The 26,134-nt window shown below is 47.6% G+C and overlaps 1 protein-coding gene across 13 annotated transcripts in view; it reads left to right on the top strand.

Moving 5' to 3' along the window:
- EPB41 (erythrocyte membrane protein band 4.1) overlaps positions 1-26,134 on the top strand; it is an 83,061-nt gene that overhangs the window by 41,101 nt on the left and 15,826 nt on the right. Inside the window, exons 5-19 of one of the 13 annotated variants that reach the window (XM_039389990.1) lie at positions 2,160-2,202; positions 4,272-4,347; positions 4,795-5,013; positions 7,387-7,474; positions 7,958-8,110; positions 8,938-9,035; positions 9,848-10,020; positions 11,658-11,774; positions 15,824-16,032; positions 17,768-17,824; positions 17,948-17,992; positions 18,793-18,855; positions 21,726-21,905; positions 23,691-23,726; positions 24,104-24,785. In XM_039389990.1, the coding sequence (XP_039245924.1) occupies positions 2,160-2,202; positions 4,272-4,347; positions 4,795-5,013; positions 7,387-7,474; positions 7,958-8,110; positions 8,938-9,035; positions 9,848-10,020; positions 11,658-11,774; positions 15,824-16,032; positions 17,768-17,824; positions 17,948-17,992; positions 18,793-18,855; positions 21,726-21,905; positions 23,691-23,726; positions 24,104-24,232 (1,686 nt within the window). In that variant the 3' untranslated portion in view covers positions 24,233-24,785. Of the gene's footprint in view, positions 1-2,159; positions 2,203-4,271; positions 4,348-4,794; positions 5,014-7,386; positions 7,475-7,957; positions 8,111-8,937; positions 9,036-9,847; positions 10,021-11,657; positions 11,775-15,823; positions 16,033-17,767; positions 17,825-17,947; positions 17,993-18,792; positions 18,856-21,725; positions 21,906-23,690; positions 23,742-24,103; positions 24,786-26,134 lie in introns of those variants that run through there. The other 12 variants (XM_039389984.1, XM_039389994.1, XM_039389992.1 and 9 more) reach the window with 12 other exon arrangements.

The following is a 26,134-nucleotide window of genomic DNA, read 5'->3' as shown; positions in this document are numbered from 1 at the left end:
CAGGCAAAATAACACCCTGTCACTGTTTGAGGCAGGCAGAGCTCCCACTCGGGTTTGTTTTACTGTCTCTGGTGTCTTGCTATCTTCCTGTATGTGAAATCTGTTTCCATGTATAAAGCCTGGATACTTTTTACCCTGGGAGTTTGTTCTTGCAGAGGGAAGGGTAGGTGTACTTTTATATCCAATTAAGAGCAAAAAGAGTCCTTGAAAGTGTTCAAAAAGCATGTAGGTGTGCTTAGGGACGTGGGTTAGTGGCAGTACTGGGTTAATGGTTGGGCTTGATCTTAAAGGGCTTTTCCGACCTTAATTATTCCACGATCTCCCAGAGCCCTGGGCTTGCTCTTCACCTGTCCAGGCTTTCAGCATCAACTCTTCCAGAAGCAGAAGCACCTCCTTCCTCCAGCTAACAAGGGCTGAGAGGTTGTGGAGCTTTTTAACTGTAGGGGCTGAAAACAGATTGTTTTGTCACATCTGTGTCCCAGAGCCAAGAGCTGAGGAAGGTGAAGCCTCTGTCCACGGGTTGTTCAGCTCCAGTGTGGAGCAACCTGGTATGGTTTGTTCTGATGGGGAAAAACACCATTTTTGGAGGGTTTTTTGGGAATCTTTCTGGTTGTGTTTCATTGAACTTTGAAGTCTGAGGCTCCATCTCTCTCCTGCCCTAACTTCAAACGAGACCCCACACGGAGTTACTGATTCACAGGAAGAAATGATGTTAACAGGAATCCAAGGATGAGCTCCTGCACCTCACCTGCAGCTGTGTGGGGCAGGCAGAGCTACATGTGTGTATTCCTGGCCAGGGAAGGCTTGCATGTGGCATTTTCCACCTTGATATACAGGGGATAAACCTTCTGGGGAGGGATATTTACCCCCATGGGCGTGGCCGAGGGTGACAGCGGGATTAGGAGGTTGTGACAGCAGCTGGAGCAGCAAGGAGCTCATTGCTCTGAAAGGGAGGATTGTTTCCCTCTGATTCATGACCCAATGGGATAAAAGTGGTGTTAATTGCTGTTCCCATCATTGTCTGCTGGCTCAGGCGGGGTGGGATGCATGACTGCACCCTGGGCTGCCCAACCCAGGAATGAGCAGCCGTGGCACCACCCCGGGCCATGGAGATGCTCAGCTTAAAGCTGTGCCCCTAAAAAGGGCAGCAAGTGGCCCATCTGCCTTCCCCAAAATGGATTTTTTTACCCCCATTTTATAGGTTAGAGGGACAGGCACATAAAAAGAGGAGATTAAATGTAAGTATGGCTGTCTCCCTGCCACGAAGTTACGTGTCCTGCTGGTCGGGAGAGATTAGCTCGGGGGATTCAATGAGTTAATTCCTTCACCTCGGGAGACCTGGACGTCTAAATCCTTCTCAGGGCTGGTGAAAATGAAGAAGGTGGTTAAATGTAGCCTCTCCAGGAGGGTCATTAACCCTGTGCCATCCCCTGCAGTGGGGCAGACCCTGACCTCTCCAAAGGGAAAGGCTCAGACCATGGAAAAAGCAGGAGTTGTTTTTTGTGGTTTATATTGCACCATCATCCCACAAAACCCCAAATTACAGAGGGGAGAGGAAAAAAGGATACATTTCTAAATCTGTAGCGGAGATAATTAGAAGAAACTTGAGTCATAGTTAAAAGAAATGAAGTTTATGTCACACTCCTGTGAAAGATTCCAGCCTTCTGTGGTAATTGGGTGTTTTCACTCATATTTCAGTGATTAGGTCGTTAAAACCCAGAGCTAATAATAGAAAGTCTTGGTGATCTTTGATCTGAGTCGGCTAAGTGAGGAGACAGGGTGCTTAAAATGAATGTAAACATCCTATTTGCCTATATTTAAGGGTTGTGGAGGAAAAAAAAGGTGTTGTAGAAGTGCCCCTTGTAGCTGGATGTGGCTGTGACCTGGCTGTACCTGCAGCCCCGATATCCTGCCTTTTTTTTTCCCCCCTCCTGTTCCTCCTGCCTCCCCTGTGAGTACCTGGTAGATGAATGATTGGAAATACACCCCCGAGACCACAGCCTGGAGTAAAAGTAGTGAAAAATGCACTGTCTCTCCAGTTTCCATGGCTGCCTGAGTGTCAAATATTGTCTTTTTTCGCCATATTTTTAGCAATTTGCAGCTTTCTGTGGCGTTTCTGGAATGTCTGTTAAACTGTGAATGTTTTTATCCTCTTACAGACGTGGCTGGATCCTGCCAAAGAAATAAAAAAGCAGGTTCATGGTAAGTAGATTGAATTTATCATCTGGAGGGGGGAGTGGTTTCTCCCTTCTTCCTCAAATAACATGGCCTTGGAGGGGGCCCAGGGATGGGGAGAGGTCAAGTGAGGGTGGCTGGCAGGGATCAGCACAAGTTCAGGCAGTCTCTACGTCCTTTCTCTCCTTCTTAAGGACTTAGGGATGCTCTGGATTTAGGGAAAAATGTCATTTCCTTGGCAAAACATGGCTTGGGGCGTGTTTGCCTGAAGCAAAGCAACACTGGCTCTGCAGGGCTGGAATGGGAGATGGCTCCTTGTTGGAGGATGGGAAAATGGGTGTCAGTGGGAACCACTGAACTCCCGAAGGAGACTGGGAGAGCCTGAGCAGAACTGTGTGCTGGAGCAGGGTCTGATGGACTCTGAGGCTGTTTTGGGGTCCAAATAGGGGCACTGGAATGATAAATGGCTCAAGTAGCATCCCCAGATGCTCTCCAGAGTGGCATTTTAAGGTCTGCTACCACTGAATTACTTCAAGACGAGGGCAGTGTTAAAATTAAATAAACATCTCAGAGGCTTTTGTTTTCTCTTGGGGGCAAGTCCGGCTGCTTTGGAAGTAAAATACTGGGTTTGGGAAGTAAACTACTGGATTTTGGATGTAAAGCCACCGGTGTTTTGGAAGTAAAATGCTGGGTTTGGGAAGTACAGTGCTGTTTTATGAGAGTAAAATACTGTTTCACGGATGCTTTTGGTGGGAGGCACAGGACAAAGTGTGTCACTAAGTCCAGGTTAGGGGGGAAATACCACAGGGCTGTGGAGCAGGGAAAGCTCCTGGTCTTACCAGCTTCTCTTGGGATCAATAGCAAAATGTGTTTGAAGGGCAGGAGCTGCTCCATCCATAAAATTCATCTAGTAAATGTGATGAGCAGCAACCTCTTATGGAATCTGATCCCCTGAGATGGGTTAAATGACAGATTATTAGATTTTTGCTTGAAAATAGGTTGAATGCGGGTATGAATATGTGTACCCTGATATGGGTTGCTTTAGATAACCTCTGCTCCCTAAAATGACCTCCTGGAATCGCTTGGTTTGAACTGTGTGTGATGAAAACAACATGCCTTGGGTTTAATCCCAGTTATGGTGTTGCATAAGAAGTAAATCCAGGGATGCTCCGTCCCCCCTCTTCCCTGTGTGAGATCGGGATAAACCTCTGGGTGAAGTGCAGGGGCAGATCTTCTCTTTCTGAAAGAAATCTTATTTTGAGCTGGTGTTAAAGGGCCACAGCAGGGGGGAGATGTAACTATGAAAATCACCCGGTCAGGACTATTTTCTGCTGGGAAATGTGATTATTTTCAAGGAAAAGAGAGAGTAACCCCTTCAGCTGTGGTACCTAGGCTGACCAGACCACTTATAATGCCAGTTCTAGTGTGATTATGTGGATTCTCACTCCACTTAATGCCTGTAATGGTGCTGCACGAGGTTTGCAACAAACATTATTTTAACCATTAAGTGTTATTTTAGACATTAAGTGTTAAACATTTAGGTCTGGACTTGTAAAGCTCTTCCTACCCTGGTGCTTGCTGGCTTCACCCTAAGATTGATGCTTGTGTTGGGCTGAGTTTAACCTGTGTCTGACCACCTGACCCCAGTGCATTAGGCTGAGAAGTGACTTAGCACATCCCCTCCTGAAATTTGAAAATTAGCTTGAGTGATAAACCAGTCCTAATTCGTTAACTTACAGCCCACCCCTGCCCTCTCTTCATGAATCCCTTTTCAAGCAATGAAAGAACATGGGAGTCTTTGAGCTTCTTAGCAGTGAATTTAATATTTGCCACGAGTAGTGGTTTATTTATGTGTATTTCCCTGTCCTACTTCTTTTTCTCCTGCTTGTATCCTACCTCCTATAAATAAAACCATACCTTATACAGATGTTAAGCTGCATCCAGCTGTGAGAGTGAGCAGTATAAAATCAGTGTTACATCTGCTGGGTGAATGTTGAAGATCAGGTTGGATATTCCCAGCTTTTTTAATAACAACTGACTGTCACAAAGCTGTCCTGGTGTGTTGGCTTTTCTCTACCTCTCCTTTGTCATTGCAGGAGGCCCCTGGGATTTTACCTTCAATGTCAAGTTTTATCCTCCAGATCCTGCCCAGCTGACAGAGGATATAACCAGGTGAGTTCCCTGGGAATCTGCTGCCAGCCAGGAGCTCGCTGAGCAGAGCAGTGAATATGGAATAGAAATGTTTAATATTTAACTCCTTCAGTGAGGAGATCAAATGTCTTCCCCACTTGGTTTGTTCTCAGTGGATGTGTGGATGCTCCTGCTCTCCACTGGAGTCCACTTGGGTAAAGCAATGTCATGTACAACCCTGGCATGGGTGTGTTTGTAGAGGAAAGTACGTTTTTATCTAAACCCAAGATTTTCTGGTCCCTTTGCAGAGTGGAGGTGACCTTAAATCCCCCAGACCTTCACACTGTTTACCTTGGGAATGAGTAAAAACACAGGTAGAACTTGGGAACGAGCGCCGTGCTCGTTCATCAGGGGCATAAAAAAAAAAAAGAGACTGGTCCTCAAGTTAATAAATTTCTCTGTGATCAATATTTTCCTTTGTGCCCCCAGGTATTACCTGTGTCTTCAGCTCAGACAGGACATCCTCACGGGGCGGCTGCCCTGCTCCTTTGCAACCCTGGCCCTGCTGGGCTCCTACACGGTCCAGTCGGAGCTGGGGGACTATGATCCCGAGCTCCACGGCCCAGATTACATCACTGAGTTCAAACTGGCCCCAAACCAGACAAAAGAGCTCGAAGAGAAGGTTGTGGAGCTTCATAAAACATACAGGTAAGGTGTGGTGGCTGCAGGGGCTTGTTTGTGCACAGCAGCCTGAAATAAGGGCAATAATGGGGCTTTCGGGTGTTTCCCCCACCTTTGTGGTGTGTTTTTGGTTTCCTGCTGCACCAATTTTATGTTGGCAACAGAAGCTTTAGCAGTAAGGTGTGAACTGGCAGCTCCTGAGAACGTTGCAGGTACTGAGCTACAGAGAACCTGTGGCTGCTCCATCCCTGGAAGTGTCCAAGGCCAGATTGGATCAACCTGGGATAGTGGAAGGTGTCCCTGCCCATGGCAGGGGATTGGAACTGGTTGATCTTTGAGTTCTCTTCATATCCAAACCATTCTGTGACTCTGTGATGATTCTATGAACATCAGCTTTTAAAAAAATTTCTAATACTTCTGAAAAAAATCTTTCTAGAAGCTGGAATTCTTTTTTTCAGGCATGGAAGAAAGTCTTGAAATTATTTATAAACAAGTGCTTTTTTTTTCAACAGAACAGGGGTTTAGTTCATGCGAAAATCCAAAATTTACTTGTTTTAACCTTGCCCTTCGTTTAGGATTCATGTAATTTTGGGTTGTAGTCAGCTCCTGCCTCTCTGTGTATACACAGTACACTACAGCATGTTGAGGGTTTTCTGCTGCCACGGTTCACTTCCTAACGTGGAAGGATTCCAGGTGATCCAAGAGTTACAAACCTGCAGTTAAAGTGTTCCCCATGACCTGGGCAGGTGTGCAGTGTTCAGGGAGGGTTGAACAACTGGGAGTCCCCCTGATACCACACTGGCAGTAACCAAACCTGTTATTCATCTTTTTTTGAGCTCGTTTTCCTGGATGCTCTCGAGGGTTTGGCCGCAGGAGCTGTGGGGAGGGGCAGCAGCTTCTGTGTCCTCGCAGGGATACACTGGGATTTTAGAGGGGAAAACCCCCCAAATCCATAACACCACTTGGTGGTACTTTCAACCAGCAGCCCCTTGCCCTGTGAAAAGCTGCTGGTTGATGCCCTGACGAGAACAGAGCAAAGACAAGACCTTCTCAGAGGCAGAGGGGAACTAATAACTGGAGTGCAGTGGGAAGGGTGGACATGGGCTCCTGGCTGTGGCCAGAGCTACAATTAACACCTCACTCAACCCTCCAAATCAATACTTTAAATTGATTCCCCTCCATTTGCACTGAGAGGAGAGGAAATGAGGGAAAATAAGTACCAGGCCACTGATGAGCTTCATGACTTGGAGTCAAAGGCCGTTGCTGTGCTGGAAGTGTTGGATCAGGGTGATGAATTATTCATGGCTTCATTAGAAGGAGACTTCAAGGTATAAGATGTAGTTATATTTCATCTGTCTGCGTGTGCAGGAGGAAGCAAAACGTCCCAGTTTAATTTCTGGTCTGTGTTCTGTGAACATTAAACTGTCAGAGGGTTTTCAGTGGGAATCAGAGTCATGGAATCATTAAGGCTGCAAAAGGCCTCGAAGACCATCGAGTCCAACCATTCCCCCAGCACAGCCAAGGCTACAACTAAACCACTTCCCAGGTGCCACACCCACATGTTTTTTGAACACTTCCAGGGAAATCTCTGCTAAACCACTCTCCAGCTCTTGCTACTGTATTTGCAAAGCACGAGGCACATGTTGACATAGTGACAGCTCCTGGGTCTTTCTTACAGGATTGTCCTTACACTTGTCTTTGTCTGCCCTGTCTCCCACCACCACAACCTCTATTTACATCACACACAAGATGTATGGGAGGGCTCAGTGAGGAAGACATCAAAGGAGGGAAGAAAATGAAATATATGCAGCTGAATTCTCTCCCAACAGAGCTGTTAATGTACCTCACACACCAGAAACTTATTAACAAGGGCACTTCAATACCGTTGATAATGGCCTCCATTATCAGGATGTCTCTGTTAAGTTGTGCCCCTCCTGCAGACAGGGCACCATCTGTTCCCAGAAAACCCTTCATTCATCTGGTCCCCCGGTTGGAATCTCTGCTGAGTGGTCTCAGCTGTCCATGTGTTTGGCTTGGAGAACAATAGCTGGGTTTGGGGAGGTCTGGAGGCAGCAGATCTGGGGGGACAGGACCTGTCACCCTTTGCCTGCGGCTCAGTTGGGGTTTCTTCTGCTGAATCAAGTTTTGCCCCCTCGCTGCTGTTCCTTGCTTTCTTCTCTAGTGCCCGTGCAGCTCCACAGGAATAAAGTGCATCTGTGTTCTGGGAATGTCTGAAAGCACAAATGTGGGCATTCGGAGCGATTTAATAATTCATCACCTGAGCACAAATCTGGTTGTATTGAAAGCAAAACAAAATCTAATGAGTTTCATGAAGTCTGATTTGTCCTCTCTTAAAAGCAACAGTTTGAGGAATACCAAACCCTTTCTCTCTTTCCCCAGATCCATGACTCCAGCCCAAGCAGACCTGGAATTTCTTGAGAATGCAAAAAAGCTGTCTATGTATGGAGTCGACCTTCACCAAGCCAAGGTGAGAACCAGCACCCTGCCTGTGGGTTTTGTCATTTGGTTATCCTTCCCTTGCAGGAACAAGTTTACCTGTTTCAGGAAGCTCCTTTTGAAAGGTAGAGGAAGTATGGAAATACAGACACAGAACAGGAATGACTCAAGCATTCCTGCAGGAGAAGTGATTCTTCTTGGTTGCTTGTTATTTATATATCCCAGGAAGCTTTCCAAAGCTTCTTATATAGAGTCCTTGCTCTGAGGAACTTTGAATTTATGGCTCTGACCTGCCACGTGGGGCAGGAAGGACTCTGGATAAGCCCTTTGGGCAACCAGCAGTGCAGGAAAGAGGAGGTTGTGAGGAGAAAAGTGAAGGAAAAGCTGGAGCTGGGAGCTGGAGTCTGGGGGGGGTGGGGAGATGAATTTGGGTGAAGACCAAAGGGGTGATTTGGAAGGCAGATGTTGACCTGAAACTTGTAACCCTGACGCTGCTTAAATCCTGGTTTCCCAGGACTTGGAAGGAGTGGACATCACTCTGGGAGTCTGTTCCAGTGGCCTTCTTGTTTACAAAGACAAACTGAGAATCAACCGCTTCCCGTGGCCCAAAGTCCTGAAGATTTCCTACAAACGCAGCAGCTTCTTCATAAAGATTCGGCCGGGGGAGGTGTGTCCTGGCTCCTGTGTGTCACCTTTCACTGCCTTGTGATTGTCACCGTGTGTGTGTGTCACTGAAACGGGGGTGGGGAGGGAACGGCCTTTTCCCTGGATGAGCGTTTCCTGTCGGGGTGTCTGATCCCGGCTTGGGGTTGAGCCGGAGCTACAGCCTGGCTGGTGAGGGTTTAACAGCGTGTCATCCAGCACCACCTCCTGGCACTGCGGGGTATTCCCAGCATCCAGGGGAACGGGTGGGAAGTTGTCAGCTGAAACTGGGAGAGGACTAAATCCTGGTTTTTTTTGGTTTTTTTTTTGGACACAAGGCAAAACAAAGGCTCTTTGTCTTGCTTTTATTAAAAGAAAGTAATAAAAAATTCGAATTAGCTTTTCACCTAAGGGCAGGAGGCAGGGGATGGATGCACTGGTGCTGCTTCATCAGTGGGGAGATCCCTGGAGCAGCCTGGCCACATCAGGGAGAGAGGCTGCAATGGGGATCTGCCTCTTCCCTTCTCTTCCTCCTCCTCCTGCTTCCACTGCCTTGACCCAGCCTTGCAGGGAGGTCAATGTTTGACTCCATCCTGCAGCTGGGCAGTATGATGGGGGTGTAAATGAGGCTGACTGGCTGCAAAATCCACAGCATGTTCCTCTGTAAATCCCAGTGCATCCTGAGAGATGCCCAGGCTTGTGGCCAAGCCCTACCTTTGATCTGAGCTCCTCCTGCACATCCTGGAATGAGTTCAGCAGTTTGTGCTGCAGCAGGACAGAGCAATGGGCTGGGGACTGAGCTCCTGCCTCATGTATTCCTTGCTATACCTAAATAAGTTGTATTTCCCACAGCAAGAACAGTATGAAAGTACAATTGGGTTCAAGCTTCCAAGCTACCGGGCAGCGAAGAAGCTGTGGAAAGTCTGTGTCGAACATCACACCTTCTTCAGGTGGGTTTCCTGAACTTTGAGTAACTAATGCTTTAGTGTAACTGCTGAAAGTGAGCAGTGTTCCTTAGTTCCTTCAGTGTTCCTTAGGGTTTGGAACAACTGGAGTGAAATGGTTGCAGGGACACTGAGTGTTTGTTTTGCAGTAAATTTTTAAGCAGGTTCTGCTTTATAAGATACATAAGACAGAGAACTTTCACTGATGTAGATGTGAGACTTATTGGCAAGAGACTTCTTTAATTTCTATTTAATTTCTCTCTACCTCCTCCCCTACACTCTCCCTTCCCAATACATCCATAGAAAATGAAACTCCTTAGAAAATAAAGTCCAGTGAGTGGCACTTAAACCAGAACAACTCAGGTTTAGTGGGATTTGAGCTCAGCCCAACTCAAAGTGATCTCTTGGATTCTTCAGAAGGTTTTTCTACTCTGAAGCACGCTGAGCTCTCTGGATCCGGGGAGCTTTCCTGATGGAAATGCCACAGCCATGAAGGAGCACTCATTTCAAAGTGTTTGGTGTTAGAAATTGAGGAGATTTGTTGGGAAACGCCAAGTTGGGATTTCCCAATTTGTTGGGAAACTCCAGTGCAGCACAGCCCACAGAAGCCATACGTATTTTTCCCAAGATGATATGCAAAAAGAACGAGAATCCTTCATTCCCTCTCGTGTGGGGGGAAAATCAGCCCAACGTCACGAAGTCGTTTGGAGTCGAGGACGCGGATTTTCGGATTTGTTCCTTTACTCTCCTCGGCCGCGCCGAGATTTGCCGGATTTGCCACTGGCTTTTGGTTTTTAAATCCCGGGCGTGTTTTTCAGGCTGACTTCCACCGAGGCCATCCCGAAGAGCAGGTTCCTGGCGCTGGGCTCCAAGTTCCGCTACAGCGGGCGGACGCAGGCGCAGACGCGGCAGGCGAGCGCCCTGATCGACCGGCCCGCGCCCCAGTTCGAGCGCACGGCCAGCAAACGAGCCTCCAGGAGCCTGGATGGAGGTGAGTCCACACGCCCCCCTCCCCGCCCAGGATGCTGAAATAACAGCTCAATCCCCTGCTGTACAAAAACCCCCCCTCGCCTCCGTGAGTCGTGTGTTGAAGGGTTATCGTGTGTTCAGGGGTTGTCGTTCGAACCCGCGCTCGTCACGCGACCTTTGCTCACGTCAAAAAAAAAAAACACCCCAACCAACCGACCCAAAAGTTCCCCCTGCAAAGATCAAAATAACGTCATCACAACACAGGTAATTTATGCAAAATCCGCCCTTTGTCCCTTCGCCACAGTCACGACAGGAATTTCCCCCGTGATCATTCCGCTCTCCGACACTGTTCAGTACTTATTTGTCTGTTACCTCTCCCAGGTAGTATCCTTATCTTAAAATCACAGCACTGTGAGGGCTGCTGTGGGAAAATGAGCTCCAGCTCAGCCAGGCCCAAAACAAAAATGCAAACTGAGAGTAGTCGCGGCAGAACTCACTGACAAAAAGGGTGTGGGTGGGTGCTGAAGGCTCATGGCAAAGTTCTGGTTGTAGAGATATTTCCTCATTCAGTGTCAAAGCATTTTTCTTTAGAAAATCAGGAATTAAGCTATTTGTTTTGTTTAACGTAACTGCTTAAATTCCTTAGTTCTCCTTGAGGGGGAGATTTTTTGCCACAGCTGAAACTTTTCCAGTGTTCCTTAAAGTGATGCTTAGGTTGGGATGTCAGTCAGGTGGGCTTATCTCACGTTTTTAAAGGAGATGGGTAGCTCCAGGCTAGAGGAGGTGAGACATGGAGAGGAGAGTGCTTAAGTTTACTCCACTCGATCTGGATCACTGGATACTAAGATTCTGAGAAAGGGGAGCATCGCTTTGCACCACGAGTAACAGGGAGAGGGGAACATCTCTTTGCACCATGAGGATCCAGGGAAAGGGGAGCATCCCTGTGCTCTGAGAGGATCCAGGGAAAGAGGAACATCCCTGTGCTCTGAGAGGATCCAGGGAAACGGGAGCATCCCTGTGTAGCAAGAGGATTTAGGAAAGGGGGAGCATCTCTGTGCGCTGAGAGGGTCTAGGGAAAGTGGAGCATCCCTGTGAACTATGAGCATCCAGGGAGAGGGAGCATCCCTGTGCACCATGAAGATTCAAGGAAAGAGGAGCATCCCTGTGCTCTGAGAGGATCCAGGGAAAGGGGAGCATCCCTGATGGAGCAGGGACTTCATTGCTTTGAGCCCCGAGGTTGTGCTGCAGCCCGGGAGGCACCAGGGTTGTCCCAGCGCCCTGTGACCAGCAGAAGCCAGGCTGTCCCTGCTCCTGTGCTCAGTGACACTCCAAGCCTGGGCTTTGTACCTCGAATCCAGAGGGAAAAGTCTGCTTGGTCTGAGCTCCATTCAGCAGCAAAGCCAAATTCCAGCTTACCAACAATCCGGGCGTGCGAGATTCCTCAGGCACGACGCACGTGGGGGGGGCGAGGAGACCAGGGCTGTTGGTTGCCACTTGACCCTGCCATTCTGACCCCAGATGGGTAGAGAAATCCCAGCTGCAGTCCCACACCTGGACGTGAGAGCGTGGAGAGGAGCAGGCCGGGGATGTGCGGGCCCTGTGGCGGTTGCAGCGTCGCCTGTGCCGCGCGGGTCCTTAACGTGTGCCCCGTTTCCTCAGCTAAACGTGCGACTCAGAGAGTTGAGTTCAGGACCGTAGAGGAAGAGAAGCAGAAGGAGGTGGTGGTGGTTGAGGTTCCTGAACCAAAACCTGCGGATCAGATCCGAGAGAAGCCAGGTATAGCTGTGGTGGTGGCTACAACTCTCTGCGGTGCCTTTCCTGTCCTCTCCGTGCTTGTTCCTGACAATTCCAAGTTTCACCCAATCTGATGGCTTTCTTTTTTCATTTCTTTGCAAGAAGAATTCTGCAGTGAGAGGAGACACAGCCCAGCTCTGGGAAACTCCTTAAATTTCCACCTTGCACCTTGTAATTCTTGTGAGGAGGTGGGGGGAAAGTTGAGGATGTGATGGTACTTAAGAACTCTCATTAGATTTGGGTAGTTTTGTGTATGTCAATTAGCAAACTTTAAAATTTGGTCTTGAAACTTCTTGTGAAGCTTCTGAAATTCTTCATCGTGGGATCTTCTCGCCATTTTTTAAGAGTTCTGGGAGCTTTTTTTTTTTTTAAAGTCTATTCTGGGATCTTTTTTCAGCATTTGAGAAATGCCACCCCATTTAGTCTGTGGAGCTTATATTTCTCTTAAGAGAGGTACTATTAATAAATATTAATAAATATTAATGTCCTTAAGAGGGGGTGTAGGTACAACAGCACATTTGAATACTAATAAGTGTTTCACAGCACAGTGTTGTCAAATATTTGCAGCCTTCATCACTTGGATGGCGACCGCCTGTGGTGTGTTAGGGCTGGAAATAATTCGTATGCAAATGCTGTGGGTGCTGCTCTGCTTCCCTCCTTCCACCTGGAATTTTTTTACAGTGTGCTTTTGACTGCATCACTATTTTTGTAGCATCTAGGTCCAGCTTTCACGAAGTGTGTCAGCCTTCCCCCCACCGTGGTCATGCCTTGATCTTCCCTAGTCAGCATTGCCTGGTGGGGAAAGCCCGATGCTGTAAAAACAGGGTGAGGAATTTCAGGCACCAAGTGAATCATTCAAGTACATTTAATTAAAGCTGCTAGTTTTTATATAGGTTTTTATCTGGATGTGTTTTGCCTGGATTTTGCCAGCCAGCACCCCTATCCCTCCAGACTGTGCAGGCAGAGCCCATCCTAGTTCCACACGTGTCCCCACGTCTCCCTGCCTGGGCAAGGAGCCTGCAAAGCTTATTTCTGTTGTTCTTTTCCCCTCTTATCCAATGCACTGTTGGGTATGGCAGCACTAAAAAGGCTGGTGCACAATTCCATGGTGGAAAATGACTGTTGAGCTGCCTGGTTTGCAAACCTCTTTGCTGTTCCCAGCTGCTGAGAGGGATCTCCTCGCTCTTTGCTGTGGTGACCGTCGTGTGTCCGTGCGGGTCCCCAGCCCCCATTAACACCTGCAAACCTCTTTCTAGCCAAACACACTCTTGAAACTTTTGAAATGAAACCCATTGCAGAGGAGGAAGAGGAGGAGGAGAAGGTAGAGGTGGTTAAGGTTCCTGTTGCCAAGCCAAAGTTCCCGGAGCCGGTGCCGCCGCGGTCAGGTACAGCCACAGCGGCGTTTGGTGGCTGCTGTGCTGTCACTGTGGGGGTGAAGTGATGCAGTGCTGTAGGACACAGGTTGCACTGCTTGTGGTGGTGTTTGTTGCCACTAAAATCCCCCCCTGGCTTTGCCGTGTGCTGCTTTCCAGGAGTGCCCTGGGTGAGGTGAGCGGGTGCCGTGGCTTGGCTGTGTGTGGAAGTGAGTGTGCAGTGGCCTCTTAACCCTCCTCCCTTGCTGTTCCTTCCTGGAAGGTTTGCTCCCCTGAGCTGTGGGAATGTGCAGTGCCTGAAAATCAGGTTATGAGATCCAGGACTACTGGAGGTCACCTACATTCCACTTTATTTCTTCACTAGGGAGTGCTGCTTCCCTAGTTGGAAAAGGGTGTCAGAGCAACGTCGCTGCTGCAGTCAGATCCACGCTAATCATGATTAAAATGGGGTTGATTAGTTGTTGCAGAAAGAGGAGACTGAAGCCGTGGAGGGAGGTAACTGAGAACTTCATGTTTTCTTGGTTAGGATGGAAAACACTGGAGGATATTCCATGGGATGGGCAGCAGCAGAGTGGACATCAGCTGGTGTCAGACCTGAGCACAGCCTGGGCTCTCCTGATGCAGCTGCCCCTTCTTATCCATCTCCTGCACTTTTCCTCCTCCTGACTCTCCTGTTCCCAGCAGGGACTGTTAGTGGGGTGATGGTGGTCGATCACAGAATCATGGAATGGTTTGTGTTGGAAGGGACCTTAAGGATCATTCAGTTCCAACCTACATTTTATATCTTTTATTTTGGGGCAGTGCTTTTTTACTGTGTTTAAATCGTGTCAAAATACCCTGAAGTAGTTAATCAGGAAAATTAACTAAAATACAGTTCTGGGCAGCCCAGAACTCACTGTTGGATGGCAAAGGAAAAGCTTGGTGTCTGTTATCATTTTTCCTGCATGTCTTCATGCCCTGGGAGAGGAGCAGGAGAGGTGGCTGTGTGGATTTACTGGTGGCAGTATTTCCTTTGCTGCTTCATCTTTGAGGTGGCATTTTAACACATCCATAACTTTTTTAGCCAAACGTGATCTTGGCAGTATTGAGATAAGCCCAATTGAAGAGGAGGAGGAGGAGGAGGAGGAGGAAGAAAAAATGATGGTGGTGAGAGAACTAGAGCCAGTCCCGAAGGAGCCAGGTACCACCGCGATGACGGCTTTGCTCTCCCAGCATCCTCCTCATCCCGACTGTCCCTGCCATCCCACCTCTGTACAACCTTCCCAGCGGCTGTCACCGCTTCCATGGCAGAAGTACACCGGGACATGGCACTGATTGTCCTCCTGAAAGGAGAACACAGTGTCTGGGCCACAGAAGTGAGCTGCTGTGCTGAGGAGCAGGGAGAGGACGGAGCCTGTGGTGGTGGTGTGGGGTTTGGGGTGGGTCCAGGTGTTTGTCTTGAAGGTGTAATTGAAGTCTCTGGAAAACCAGGTTCTTTTTTGCACACACCCCCCTCCCATCTTGTACATTTTTTGGTCATGTGGATGCTTTATTCTCTCATGTTTTATTTACACACAGATGAGACGCAGTGACCTTTTCAGTGAAACAGGAATTCTTACTAAGGAGTTGCTTGAAATCACAGTTTCTTTTTTAACAGCAAATTTTCTAGTGTCTTTGACTGGACACCGGTGTTGGATGGGATGGGTTGCACAGTGTGATCCTGCTGCAAACTGTGACTTTGGGAATGTGGGACCACGTCGAAGATACTATTTTGGGTGTATTTTTAGTGGAACATCCATAAAAACAACCTCAGGAGAACCAAATAGCTTATTGTATCTATAGGTACACACAGGGGCTGGCTTTGTCACACAGTATTGACTTGAATATTTCGTTGGAGTCGGGCCTTTCAGGGGTCAGGAACTGCCTGGGAAATCAGGAATTGAAGGAAAGGAATAGGCAGTTGATTTTATGTGGGGCTAGTGCTTGTGTTTAAGACTGTCATCCTCTGGAAAGGTGATTTTTTGGCAGCATGCTGTTCATTCCTGCACTGTCACTGACCTGGAGGTGCTGGGTATCTTCCCACCGTGCTGCCTCGGAGATACCCCACGGGACACACAGCCCAGCCTGCTTTGAATCCCACCTGGAAGTTGCTGTGAAGTTTTCTAGAGCGATGCTTGTTGATTATTTTTTCATTTGAGTTGCCTACAAGATTGGGGAGGGGGGGGGAAAGCCTGTGTTTCCCTTCCAGAAACCATCTGTTTCTGTTTGAGGAGGTGCCCACAAGCCCAGAACTCCCCACTCTGTGTCCGTTTTGTGGTGGCACTGGAGTGGAGTCCGTGTCAGTTGTGTGTGAAGGACCCAGAAATCTGTGGCACGATGTCAAATTCCAGATTTGCCTTTCTGGTGTGGCTTCTCTGCAGAGTGCAAGCTTGCTTTTTGTAAACCATCTGGTGTGGGGCTTTATTTGATTTTATTTAAACCATAAGGAAAATAATCCCAACTCTCCCGTACTAAACGCACAAACTGCTTCGCTCAACATCTTTATTTCGTTTCCCTTTTTTTACCTCCTCCTCCTCCCTTTCTTTTTAAATGACAGCACTGTAATTTGGAAAGGCTTTGCCTAGAGCTTCGGAACGTTACCTGCTCTGAACCTTGTCCCTGTGTGTCCCCCCTCCTCAGCAGTGGCTGTGATAACCCCGGAGCGGAGTCCCCGGCCCACCTCGGCCCCGGCCATCGCTCAGAGCCACCCTGCAGAGCCAGCCCCAGCTAAGCCTGACGTGAAGGACGCGGCCACATCTAAAATGGGGAAGGAAACAGCAAAAGCTGATGTGAGACGTGAGGAATTCCCACCAGAGAAAGCCAAGGCAGAGCCAGCTGATGCATCCAAGGTAGGTCAGACCGGAGTCTCTTTGGAAGAGCTGGAGGGTCACTCTAGAAGCCACCCCAAAGCAGCAGCTCTGTCCACCTTCCCCTCCTGGGAGATGAGGGGTTTATCCCTCTCCCAGGCATCAGGTGGGGAGCAGGCACGGGGGTCTGGCTGCCAGGGGAATCCCAGCCCTGACATTCCTTGTGGAAGAGGAGTCACTCCAAGTTCTGGTGGCTGCAGTCAAACTGAGTGCAACCTTAAGATGGTTAAAAACGCTGCCAAGGGCTGCACGTGCTCGTGGGGTCGGAGTTTAGGGCTCACCCATGGCCAGGCTGTGCCCCTTGATTCCTGGTACGACAGCAGGAGGCAATTCCAGTGAAATCAGTGATATGGATCTGGCTGCAGCCCAGCGCCGGAATGTTTTTCACATTGATAGGCTTTGGCTGGGAGAGCTGGTAACACAGTGCTGCAAACTGGACTAAAACTTTAGTTGACGATGGCACTGGTGAGACCTTGGGGGGTTTATTGTTTAAATGCCATTTTTTTAAGCATTATTTGATCTTTCTACAAGTGTCTGAGGCCTTTGCCGGGGTTGATATGTGTGTGTTGTTCTAATAAGTCAGAATAATGTGCAAAATTAATGTTGATATTACAGTGTCCTTAATATTCTGCAGATCTTATTGAACTGAAGCCTTGCAGTGGTGCAGCAGAAGTGTTTGCCTTGAGACACAATTTTCACATTACCCCAAAATTTAGCTGATCTCAGCATTGCTGGAGCCACATTTCCTATAACATATCACACAGTGGGTCTTATGTGACATCTCCAGGGGAAATCCCTCTTAATTAAGGTTGGGAGATGGAGGTAAAGGAAAGGACAGTTGCTTCAAAAAATTCCACAGCCTGTGTGAGTGGTAATTTTTAAAGGAAAGTGCTGAAGGGATCCTCAGGCTGGCACTGTGGAGTTGGAATTGGAGCACAGAGTTCCTGCCTGGCTGCTCCTCCTCCCTTGTGTTACACTGAGAACAAGGAAATTTTACTCATCCCATCTCACTTATTACAGGTTTTTTCTTAAGTGCTCAAACACTGGATTTTTTTTTCCCCCCCTTTAAATATAGATGTGGGAGGAAATTGTGGATTTGAACGTGCCAAATTTACCCTGTTTCTCCAATGTAGCTGCATCACTTCTTTTAACACCCACTGAATGCTTTTACCTTCAGAGTACTTGGCAACCCAGTTTCCCTAAAATACTTCCTTGAGAGTGTTAAGGCAATCTTGGCTCTCTACTTATGGACAGGAAAGAACTTAATTAGTGATGTTAGGCTTGGTTTTGTAGCTAAGCCTGCTCTTACTGCCTCTGCCGACGTAATACCTGTGCATATAACCAATAATTTCTGTTTTTGAGAAGGTCTGTGTTAATTGGAGCATGTTGCTTTGTTGGGATTTCACTGGGAGATCCAGCTGCAAATGGCATTTGAAAACATTGCCTGGCCGAGCTAATGCAAGTGGGAAGCCCTTCTTCAGAAGCACTGGAGAGCACTGGTTTCAAATATAAATAATTCTCCAGCTGAAGGAATTATTTCACCTGCTGTTGACTAACAGAGCTGCCGTGCCATTAACCCAGGGCTGCATGTTGGTTTTTGCATGTTCCCCCAGCACCTCAAAACCAACTTTATGCAGCCGTGTTTGGAAACTGAACAGTTTCTCGAAACAAATCTACTAACAAGAAATGTTTTTACCGATTTATTTCTTAAATGTAGGTGAGGAAAACACACATTGAGGTCACAGTCCCCACCACGAATGGTGCCCAGCCCCAGGTTTGTGCTAATAATTCAGTTTAGGTTGCTCACAGTTGTTTTGGTTTTGTTTTTTTTTTTTAAGGTTCAACATAGTTAAATGAACCAACTCTTTTTTTTTTTTTTTTTATCACTGCCCAACAGCAGCAGCCTGCAGAAAAAGAGGAAGAGCTGATAAGAATGAGGAAGGTTAGCCATTTTACCCTTTCACCAGCCAAATTTGCCATATCATTCATGCATCTGTAACATGTTTAAAAAGACAGTGCTCCAATTTCTTCCTGTGCTTTGGGTTGGGATGTTGGTTTTCTTTTGACTACCAAATACTTGATTGGAAAATGAGTAGTTTTTTTTGTCCCATAGACACAGCCTGATTGCTAAAATTATGCCTGTTGAATGTTCAAAAGAAACACGGTTGGTTTGACTTATGAAATTTGTCTTCTCTGTAACAAATTCACTTAGAAACCAGAGAAAACTGTGCAGTTTGCATTGCAGGAAATGCAAAAAAAAAAGAAAAATGAAGAGGATGTTTTTTTTTTTTGGTATTGATTAAGTAACAGGGACACATCCAAGATGGGACAGGTGGTTCAGGCATAGTTACTGTGCACACTGGGACCTTGTAAAGGTTACTCCAGGTAGTACAGCCTCACACTGGGGTGGGCCTGCATCCCTCAGGGATGTCACGTGGTGACCTGTGCAAGGCTTCCATGGAAAACCAGTAACTGTCTCTTTGTGGCCGGAGCTGAGGCCCCCGGGAGCTGTCTCTTTAAAGGACTCATCACATCTCCCATTCTCCATGAGCCAGACCCCCCCATTCCTGGTGGGAATTCCCACCCCACGCTGCCTCAGCGCTGCACTCCCGACCTTGAGTTAACTTTTTTAATTTGCCAGTTTCTCGATCCCGCAAGACCAACGTTTTAATTTTTTGTGCTTTTTTTTTTTTTTTGTTTGTTTGTTTTGTTTTGTTTCCCCCTTTCCTTTCATTTTCACAGAAGAGATCAAAGAGGCTAGATGGTGAAAACATTTATATCAGGCATAGCAATTTAATGTTGGAGGTTTGTATGAACTTGAAGCTTTTTTTGAGTTGCATTTGCCTAAACCTTCTGCATCTGCGCTGAACTTCTTCCTCTTCTGCTGCTGCCTTTATTTTGCATGCTCTTGCATGAAAGACCTTTTGATTTGATTTGATTTTTTAATTATGCTTTTGCATGGTGACAGTAAAATGATGATGTGCAACCATTCTTCCTTCTACCTCTTCTGACTTTCATTCTCTCATACCTACCCAAAATACATGATTGGCAGAGCTCAGATCTGCTCTGGGACCCACTGGGTGCTCACAGGGGCATAGATTGTAGTGGGGACTAGTTTTTCATTGCTTGAAACAAATTACTTTCCTGGGGGAAAAGCTAGTCTATGAAAATACAAAATTCAGGATAAGCTGCAGGGGAAATTGGAACAGGTTGCCCAGAGAAGCTGTGGCTGCCCCATCCCTGGAAGTGTCCAAGGCCACGTTGGATGGGGCTTGGAGCAACCTGGGCTAGTGGGAGGTGTCCCTGCCCTTGGCAGGGGGTGGAACTGGATGAGTTTTATGGTCCTTCCCAACCCCAACCATTCTGGGATTCAATGAAGTTGTCACCCCTGGGCATTCAAGCCACCACAATGTCCATGTTGCTTCAGGCAGGAGGGATCCTTTTGGATGCTGCAGGGATGTTTCCATCCTCCTTCAGCCCTTCCTTGCCTTGCAGCACCTCAGCACCCCCCAGGTCCCATCCTGCTCGGTGCCAGCTCCCCACAGATCTGACATGGGGGCTCAGTGGTCACGGGTGGCTCATCCCTCCAGGTTTTCCCTTTGCATTTGGGAGCCCTTTCCGTTTGCTTTCACCCAAGCACGGTCTCAGAACAGGCCACGCCAATCATATATTTTAATTCTTTAATACACTGTGTTATGGGAGATGTTTTGTGGCTTCTGATACTCTGTGTTACGTGTTTCTACTCAGACTTGCAGCCCCAGCAGCTCGTAGGGTTTCCCCGTTGCCATCTCTTGAAAAAAGTGGAGTGAACCAACTGCCTTCTCCTAATCGGAATTTTCAAAAAGTTTTGCAGCTTTTGGGTGGTTTGTTTGTTTGTTTTGTTTTGGTTTTATATTTATTTTTTTTTTTTAAAACCTGCTACAACGTAGAGCTTTGAGCCGCGAGTGAAGGGTGTGAACACATCGGGCCGCTGCTGGAGCTCTGAAGACTCTGCCTGTCGCCTTCTTCCACCCAACTCAAAACAGCTCCATCTCCCCAACCCCAAACAGAGCTTTGTCTTTGCTTCCAAACCCCTTTTTCCTGTTACTGCAACACCTGCCTCTGCCACCCAGCCCTTTCCCTCCCTGGTTCTGTTGCAGGTGCTCCAGCCCTCCCCTAGAACAGGGCTCACCCAGCAGCTCACCCCCTTCGTTCCCTTTGTGTTTTTTAGCCCATGCATTTGGCAGATCAGATATTTTCCCAGCAGACCTCACCCTCCTGAAGCTGCCTGTTGATTTTGTTGAAAGCCTTTTAACTCTCCACCTACACCAGGTTCTTACAGAAAGGGAAAAACAGGAGGAAAAGGAGGTGACGCTGAGTGAGCTGGTTCCTCAAGGTGCTTTCCAGACCTGGCTCCACGTTAGCTCCTCGTGGCTTTAGCTCCTCTCCAGCCCTCCCAGGCCCTGCTCCTGCACAGTGCTGGAAAAGCCAAGGTGGTCCTTCTCTCTTCTCTAAGCCAGGAGCAGCTGTAGGGTTCCTGGACCCAGGCAGGGATTTACCCCGGAGTCTTCAGCAGACTTATTTCTGCTTTTTTTCCCTACCCAGCAGGCACTTGACTTATACTTTCATCCAGAATTGATGCCAAAACTTGCGTTTTTTCCCCCTAGAACTGTGCCAAAAAGAGTAAATGTTGTTAAGGAGGCATTTGGGGTTTAGCTGTGTCCTGGGTGAGCTGCAGGGATGCAGATTTTTGGGAGGGCCCCTCCTTTAGGGATGTGTTTGCTCTTCCATCTTCTAAAATTAATGGGCTGAGTAACAACTGAAAGCACAAAAATAGTTAAATTTCCCAGTGATGCTTTTACTGACCTTGATTTCTCCCTTTCTTGCTGCTTTTTGGCCCTGTCCAGAAAAGTTGTTGTTTGGCTTACACCTGTTTTATGCAGAAGCTTTGTTTTCTACAAACTCTGGTTTGCTTGCAAAGAAAAACTATTTTTAACAAGTTGACTTGCCTTGAAGTCTGTGTGTTTATGCTGTAAACTGGCATCACAGAGTAGAAATCTGGCTTTTTCCAGATGGAAAAAAAAAATCATCAGGAGTTTTTTGACTGATCCAGCATAAAGGAAATTCTCAGTTTGATTAAAAAAAAAAAATCATCTCATCTTCATTTCAGAAGTCTAAAACCTCCTATGGTAGCTCCTGGAGGGATGAGATGAGAAGGAGGGGAAATGATGGTAATGGAGATATTCTGGGAGCAGAGATAATTCCTGTTAGGATTAAAGAGAAATAGGTATGAAGAGAGCAAAAAAAAAAAAATTAGGAAAACGTGTTATTGAACATTAATTGTATTGATACCTGGGAATATTCAGGCTTGCAGAGGGAAAAGAAAGCAAACCTACCCGATTTAAAAAATAACCTGAACAAACAGAGTCTGGCAACTCTACAAAAAAAAAACAACCCATATGGGGAAAATCCATGAGATTCCAGGTGACCTGTCACTGCTTTGGTGGAGATTCTCCTGGAGGAGACCGTGATTAATCCGAGAGGAGAGAGGAGAGAGGACGCTCCCTTGGTGTGTTTGCAGTGTGAGCAGCACTCGGGAGGTTCGGCCCCGCTGAGCGCAGCTTTGCTAAGCCCAGCCTAGGCAGTCCCAGCTCCTCCCTGCACCCCTTCACTCATCCTGTCCCTTTTGCTGGTAGGATCTAGATAAGCCCCAGGAGGAAATCAAGAAGCACCATGCCAACATCAGCGAGCTGAAGAAGAACTTCATGGAGTCCGTCCCGGAGCCGCGGCCGAGCGAGTGGGACAAACGTCTGTCCACCCACTCCCCTTTCCGGACCCTCAACGTCAACGGGCAGATCCCCACGGGAGCGGATGGAGTGAGTACCTTGGGGCCGTGGTGGTGTTCCAAGGGGTGGCCTTTTAGCATGTGGGATGGTCCCTGAGAGAGCTGAAGTCGGAGGCGTCATAAAAATGCGAGTTTTGTTTTGGTAGGGGAGGACGTAGGGATTCCTCACCTGCTTTTGGGGCTGCTTTTCCTGGTGTTGCTGTCACTGTGATGTTAGAGAGCACTTCCCATCTCCCCAAAATGTTGGACAAAACCCACCTAAACTCTTAAATTAAGAGAATTATTACTTCAGTGATAATATTGCAACCCAGTGCAGAAGCACTAGGATGGGATAATTTTTCCGAAATCACTTTATTCTCCAGTTTCTCCTTGGGGTTTAGACTTGCATTAGGAATTCCAGATGCTGATCTGCTGTGGAGGCTTCAGGAAGACTCCTCAGCAGGGCTGTTCATACATGATGGGAACCTTCCTCCTTCCAGGAACAGGGCCTGTGTGTTAGTAGCCACATACACCCAGTTTCTCTGCTCATTTCCTTAAAAAAGGTAATTTTTCAAAGAAACCCAGTTGGAACAGCAGAGATCTGTCACCAACTGGTTTCTTCTTGGCTCAGAGACACCTTCTCTGTGTCACATTGGTGGTGCCTAACTCAGGTTTGGAGCTTGTGAGTAAAACTGTAGTTAGCACCCGTGGTAATCAGTCTCTGATTACTCTCTCACTCAGTAGTAAATGCAATTTTTTATTACAACAGAAAAATTGCATCCTGGCTGCAGTGGTGGCAGTTGGAGACTCTCTCCTGGTTTAAGCCCAGCTTCTCTCCTTCCTGCCCACAGCCCTGCAGATAAACCTGTATTTTATCTTCAAAGCAGTGCAAGGGAAACACTCATTAGTCAGTAAATAGTCTTGCAGTGGATGGAGCACTGTAACACCTACAAGAGGTTTAACACCAAGTTTACTGCAAGCTCCTCAAAGTGTAGAGAAAACCCAGGACAGCTTAGGAAAAATGAAATCCCCAAATTGAACTTAGTCGGGGTTGGTTGCTGTAGAATCACAAAGTGGTTTGGGTTGGGAAGGACCTTAAAGCCCATCTCGTTCCACTCCCTGCCCTGGGACACCTTCCACCAGCCCAGGTTGCTCCAAGCCCCATCCAACGTGGCCTTGGACACTTCCAGGGATGGGGCAGCCACAGCTTCTCTGGGCAAACTGTCCTTGGGATTACCCTGTTTAACACATGGATAGACTTTGCTCAGTTTAAACCCACAGGAATTTGGGCAGCAGAGCTCTGCCCACGGTGCCACGTGGTATTTGGGGTGTGGGTGGGACAGAGCAGGGGCTCTCAAGCCCCACAACTGCAGTTCAAGAATTATATTCTTGGTTATTATGGAGAATTTCTGACAAGGTGACCATATTGTGAGGTGCTGGATGGTGTGAGCTTGTCCCATCTAAAGCCACAGTGGGTCTTTAGTGTCCCTGGATTTGCATTTCTGGAAGGTCCCTCTTAGTCTGACCCTCTCCAGAATGATCTTGCTCTGAGGTGGAGGTGGACACATTCTGGGAACTTCCAGAAATGCATCTTCACCAGACACTGACCAGGGAGGGTGTTTTCCTTCACCTGCACCTGTTGAAGGATGGCAAATCATGATGGTAATTTAAGGTTGACAAATCACAATGGTAATTTAAGGATGATAATTCACCGTGCAAAGTGGTGCCTTCACCCTGCCCTAGTGGCCAAAGGGTTTTTTGCCAGGGGCTGCTTTTCTGCTGTTCCTGAATGTTTTATTACGAGACAACTGAACCCTAACACGCTTTGTGTGTCCAGGTCAAGAAAGTCACTGTCCTATCTTCTGAGAGACAGGTTGGTGGGCTTGAGGTAAAGCTGCTGCTCTGATCTGTGCTTCTGAACCAGACTTGCTATTGCAATGGCACCGAGCAAAAACTCGACAGCAGCTGCTGGATAACATTTTTTCTTTTGGCTACATGAAGTAGTTTCATAACTCACACCCAGAGGTCTTTGGCTCTTGCTGCAGCTTTTGCAGCTTTCAGTTTTTGCTTATTTTGGTGCATGGCTGGTTCGAAAAAGCTGCATGAACGATATAACCGTGTATTCGGCGAGAAAAGCAATTCTGAAAGTTTAACTGTTCCCTGTTCTTTTTATGTTGTCTTTCTTTCCGTTTCTTTGTTGTTTTAACAATCATGTTACTCCGGCATTTTATATTTTCTTTTGCTGCCCAGTCTCCCAGCTACTTTCTCCCCAATTCTCACCACTTAGGGGTGTGCAAAGAACCAGTCCCAAAATACCGCACTGACCAGAGGAGGTTGGCTCAGCTGAGGGAGCTTAGAGCCAAGTTTTTCCTCTCCTAAGTACACCTGGATTTGCCCAGGGCTGCCAAACTAAAGGGATGGAGAGTTACTGCACAGCAACATTCCCACAATCTTTTCTTTCTTCAGCAGAAGTGCTGGAGGCTTTGCATGGTCCTGTGTGCTGATTTACTCATTCCGGGTTTTTAACGTTCCTCAGACTCCAGAAACAAAAGTGCTAAAACACGGAGCAAAATTCCAGGAGCTTGCAGTGCTCCCACTGCCATCCTGCCCGTTCCACACGTGGCATTTCTGAGAATAGCAATTTTACACTTGTTCCAGTAGAATTTTCAGACCAATCAGTGTTTTGATCCTCTGGTCAGAACTTTGGAAAAGCCTTTTGTATCTGCTCTGCAGTCTGGCTGTTCCATGGCATTTGCCAGACGCTGGTTTTAAGGGTAGATTAGGAAGCTGTCAGAGACCACCTTTTGTACTGCACCATTCCTGTTTCTAATGCCTCCAGCTTTTTTCTCAACCATTCCAATTCCAAAACACTCCAGGAGGTTTTGAGCACCTGCTTTCCTGGCAGGGCAGGCACAAAACCACCACAACCCCGATGCAGATGTTGATCAGCTCTGCAGGGAGGACGTGGTTCTGTAGCTCCAAGGCTCGTGTGGCCCAGGCCACCGGCTGCTCTGCTCCCCAGGGCAGTTTATTTTACGTTGAGAAGAGCTGTCCTAATGCTTTGCACACCTCCAAGTGTCACTTTTGGGCACTTTCCATCTGTCATTTTTGTTCATCTCTCTCTGTCTTTCTTGATCTTCTACCACGAAAGCAGAAACGGGAACGTCCTCTGTTAGTACAGGATGAAGACAAATTAAAAAAGCAGCAGATACCTACTGAGACAGCCTTTCCCCGGCCAGCAAGTGAAGAAACTCTTCCAAAGGTTTCAATTGCAATTCCTGAAGAGCAGAAAGCACTCAAAAAGTGTCAGCTGTACTCTAGCATTTTTCCTTCTCCACGTATTCCCTTTATGATGTCCTTTCTCCTCGTTGTAGCACTGACTGTTTGGTGGCTGCTCTTTCTCTGAGTGGCAACAGGGTCGTGTTGAAACCTCAAGACCAAAGCTCCTGAATTTCTTGGCCGTAGCCTCTGCTGCATCTTCCTTGTCCTGGTCTTTGATCTCTCTAGTTGGCTGTCCCGGGGAGGGACATCCCGCGACCGTCCTGTTAAATCCCTCTGTGTGTCCTTGTGTGGCTGGGATGGGACCTGGCAGGAGTGGTCTGGGATTGCCAGGTCCCTTCTGAAGTTTCCTACTGTGCAAAAGCAAATTCTTTGAACCCTGTTCCTGATTGCTGTGAGAGAGCAGGCGGGGAGAGGAAATGATGGGAGGAGTCGCTGGCTTCCTGAGCCCCTGTAGACTTCACGTAGGAATTGCTGGAAAATTGCTTTAAAACTTGTTGTTTTTTTAATGTAAGATGTTCAAAAACTGGAGAACCTTTGATACTGGTCCAAAAGAGGCTTGGCAGTAATCTGCTGAATTATGGAATCCTGGAATGGTTTGGGTTGGAAGGGACCTTAAAGCCCATCTCATTCCAACCCCCTGCCAGGAACAGGGACACCTTCCACTAGCCCAGGTTGCTCCAAGCCCTGTCCAACCTGGCCTTGGACACTTCCAGGGATGGGGAGTCCACAACCTCTCTGGCCAACAGGAGGTTGAATCTCTGGGAAGAATATCAGAATCTAATCCATAATCACCCCTTTCCTAGGAAACTCAGATTGGCATTTCAATACAAAGTACTGGTTCTCACTGCTGTTGGTGATGACTCAGGGACAGGGACAGGCAGCTTTTCTTTTCCCAGTGGGTGAAGCCTTTGGCAAAGCATCCCGGCTTCCCTCTCCACCCCTATTCACGTGTCCAAGAAAATACGCAGTGTTACAGGAGAAAACCCATTGCAAGGAGAT

Source organism: Pipra filicauda, unplaced genomic scaffold (assembly GCF_003945595.2).
Source record: "Pipra filicauda isolate LSUMZ 115617 unplaced genomic scaffold, ASM394559v2 scaffold78_size3787270_pilon, whole genome shotgun sequence".
NCBI lineage: Eukaryota > Metazoa > Chordata > Aves > Passeriformes > Pipridae > Pipra > Pipra filicauda.
Note: the sequence above shows the minus strand (reverse complement) of the source record. Positions and strands in the feature narration are given on the sequence as shown.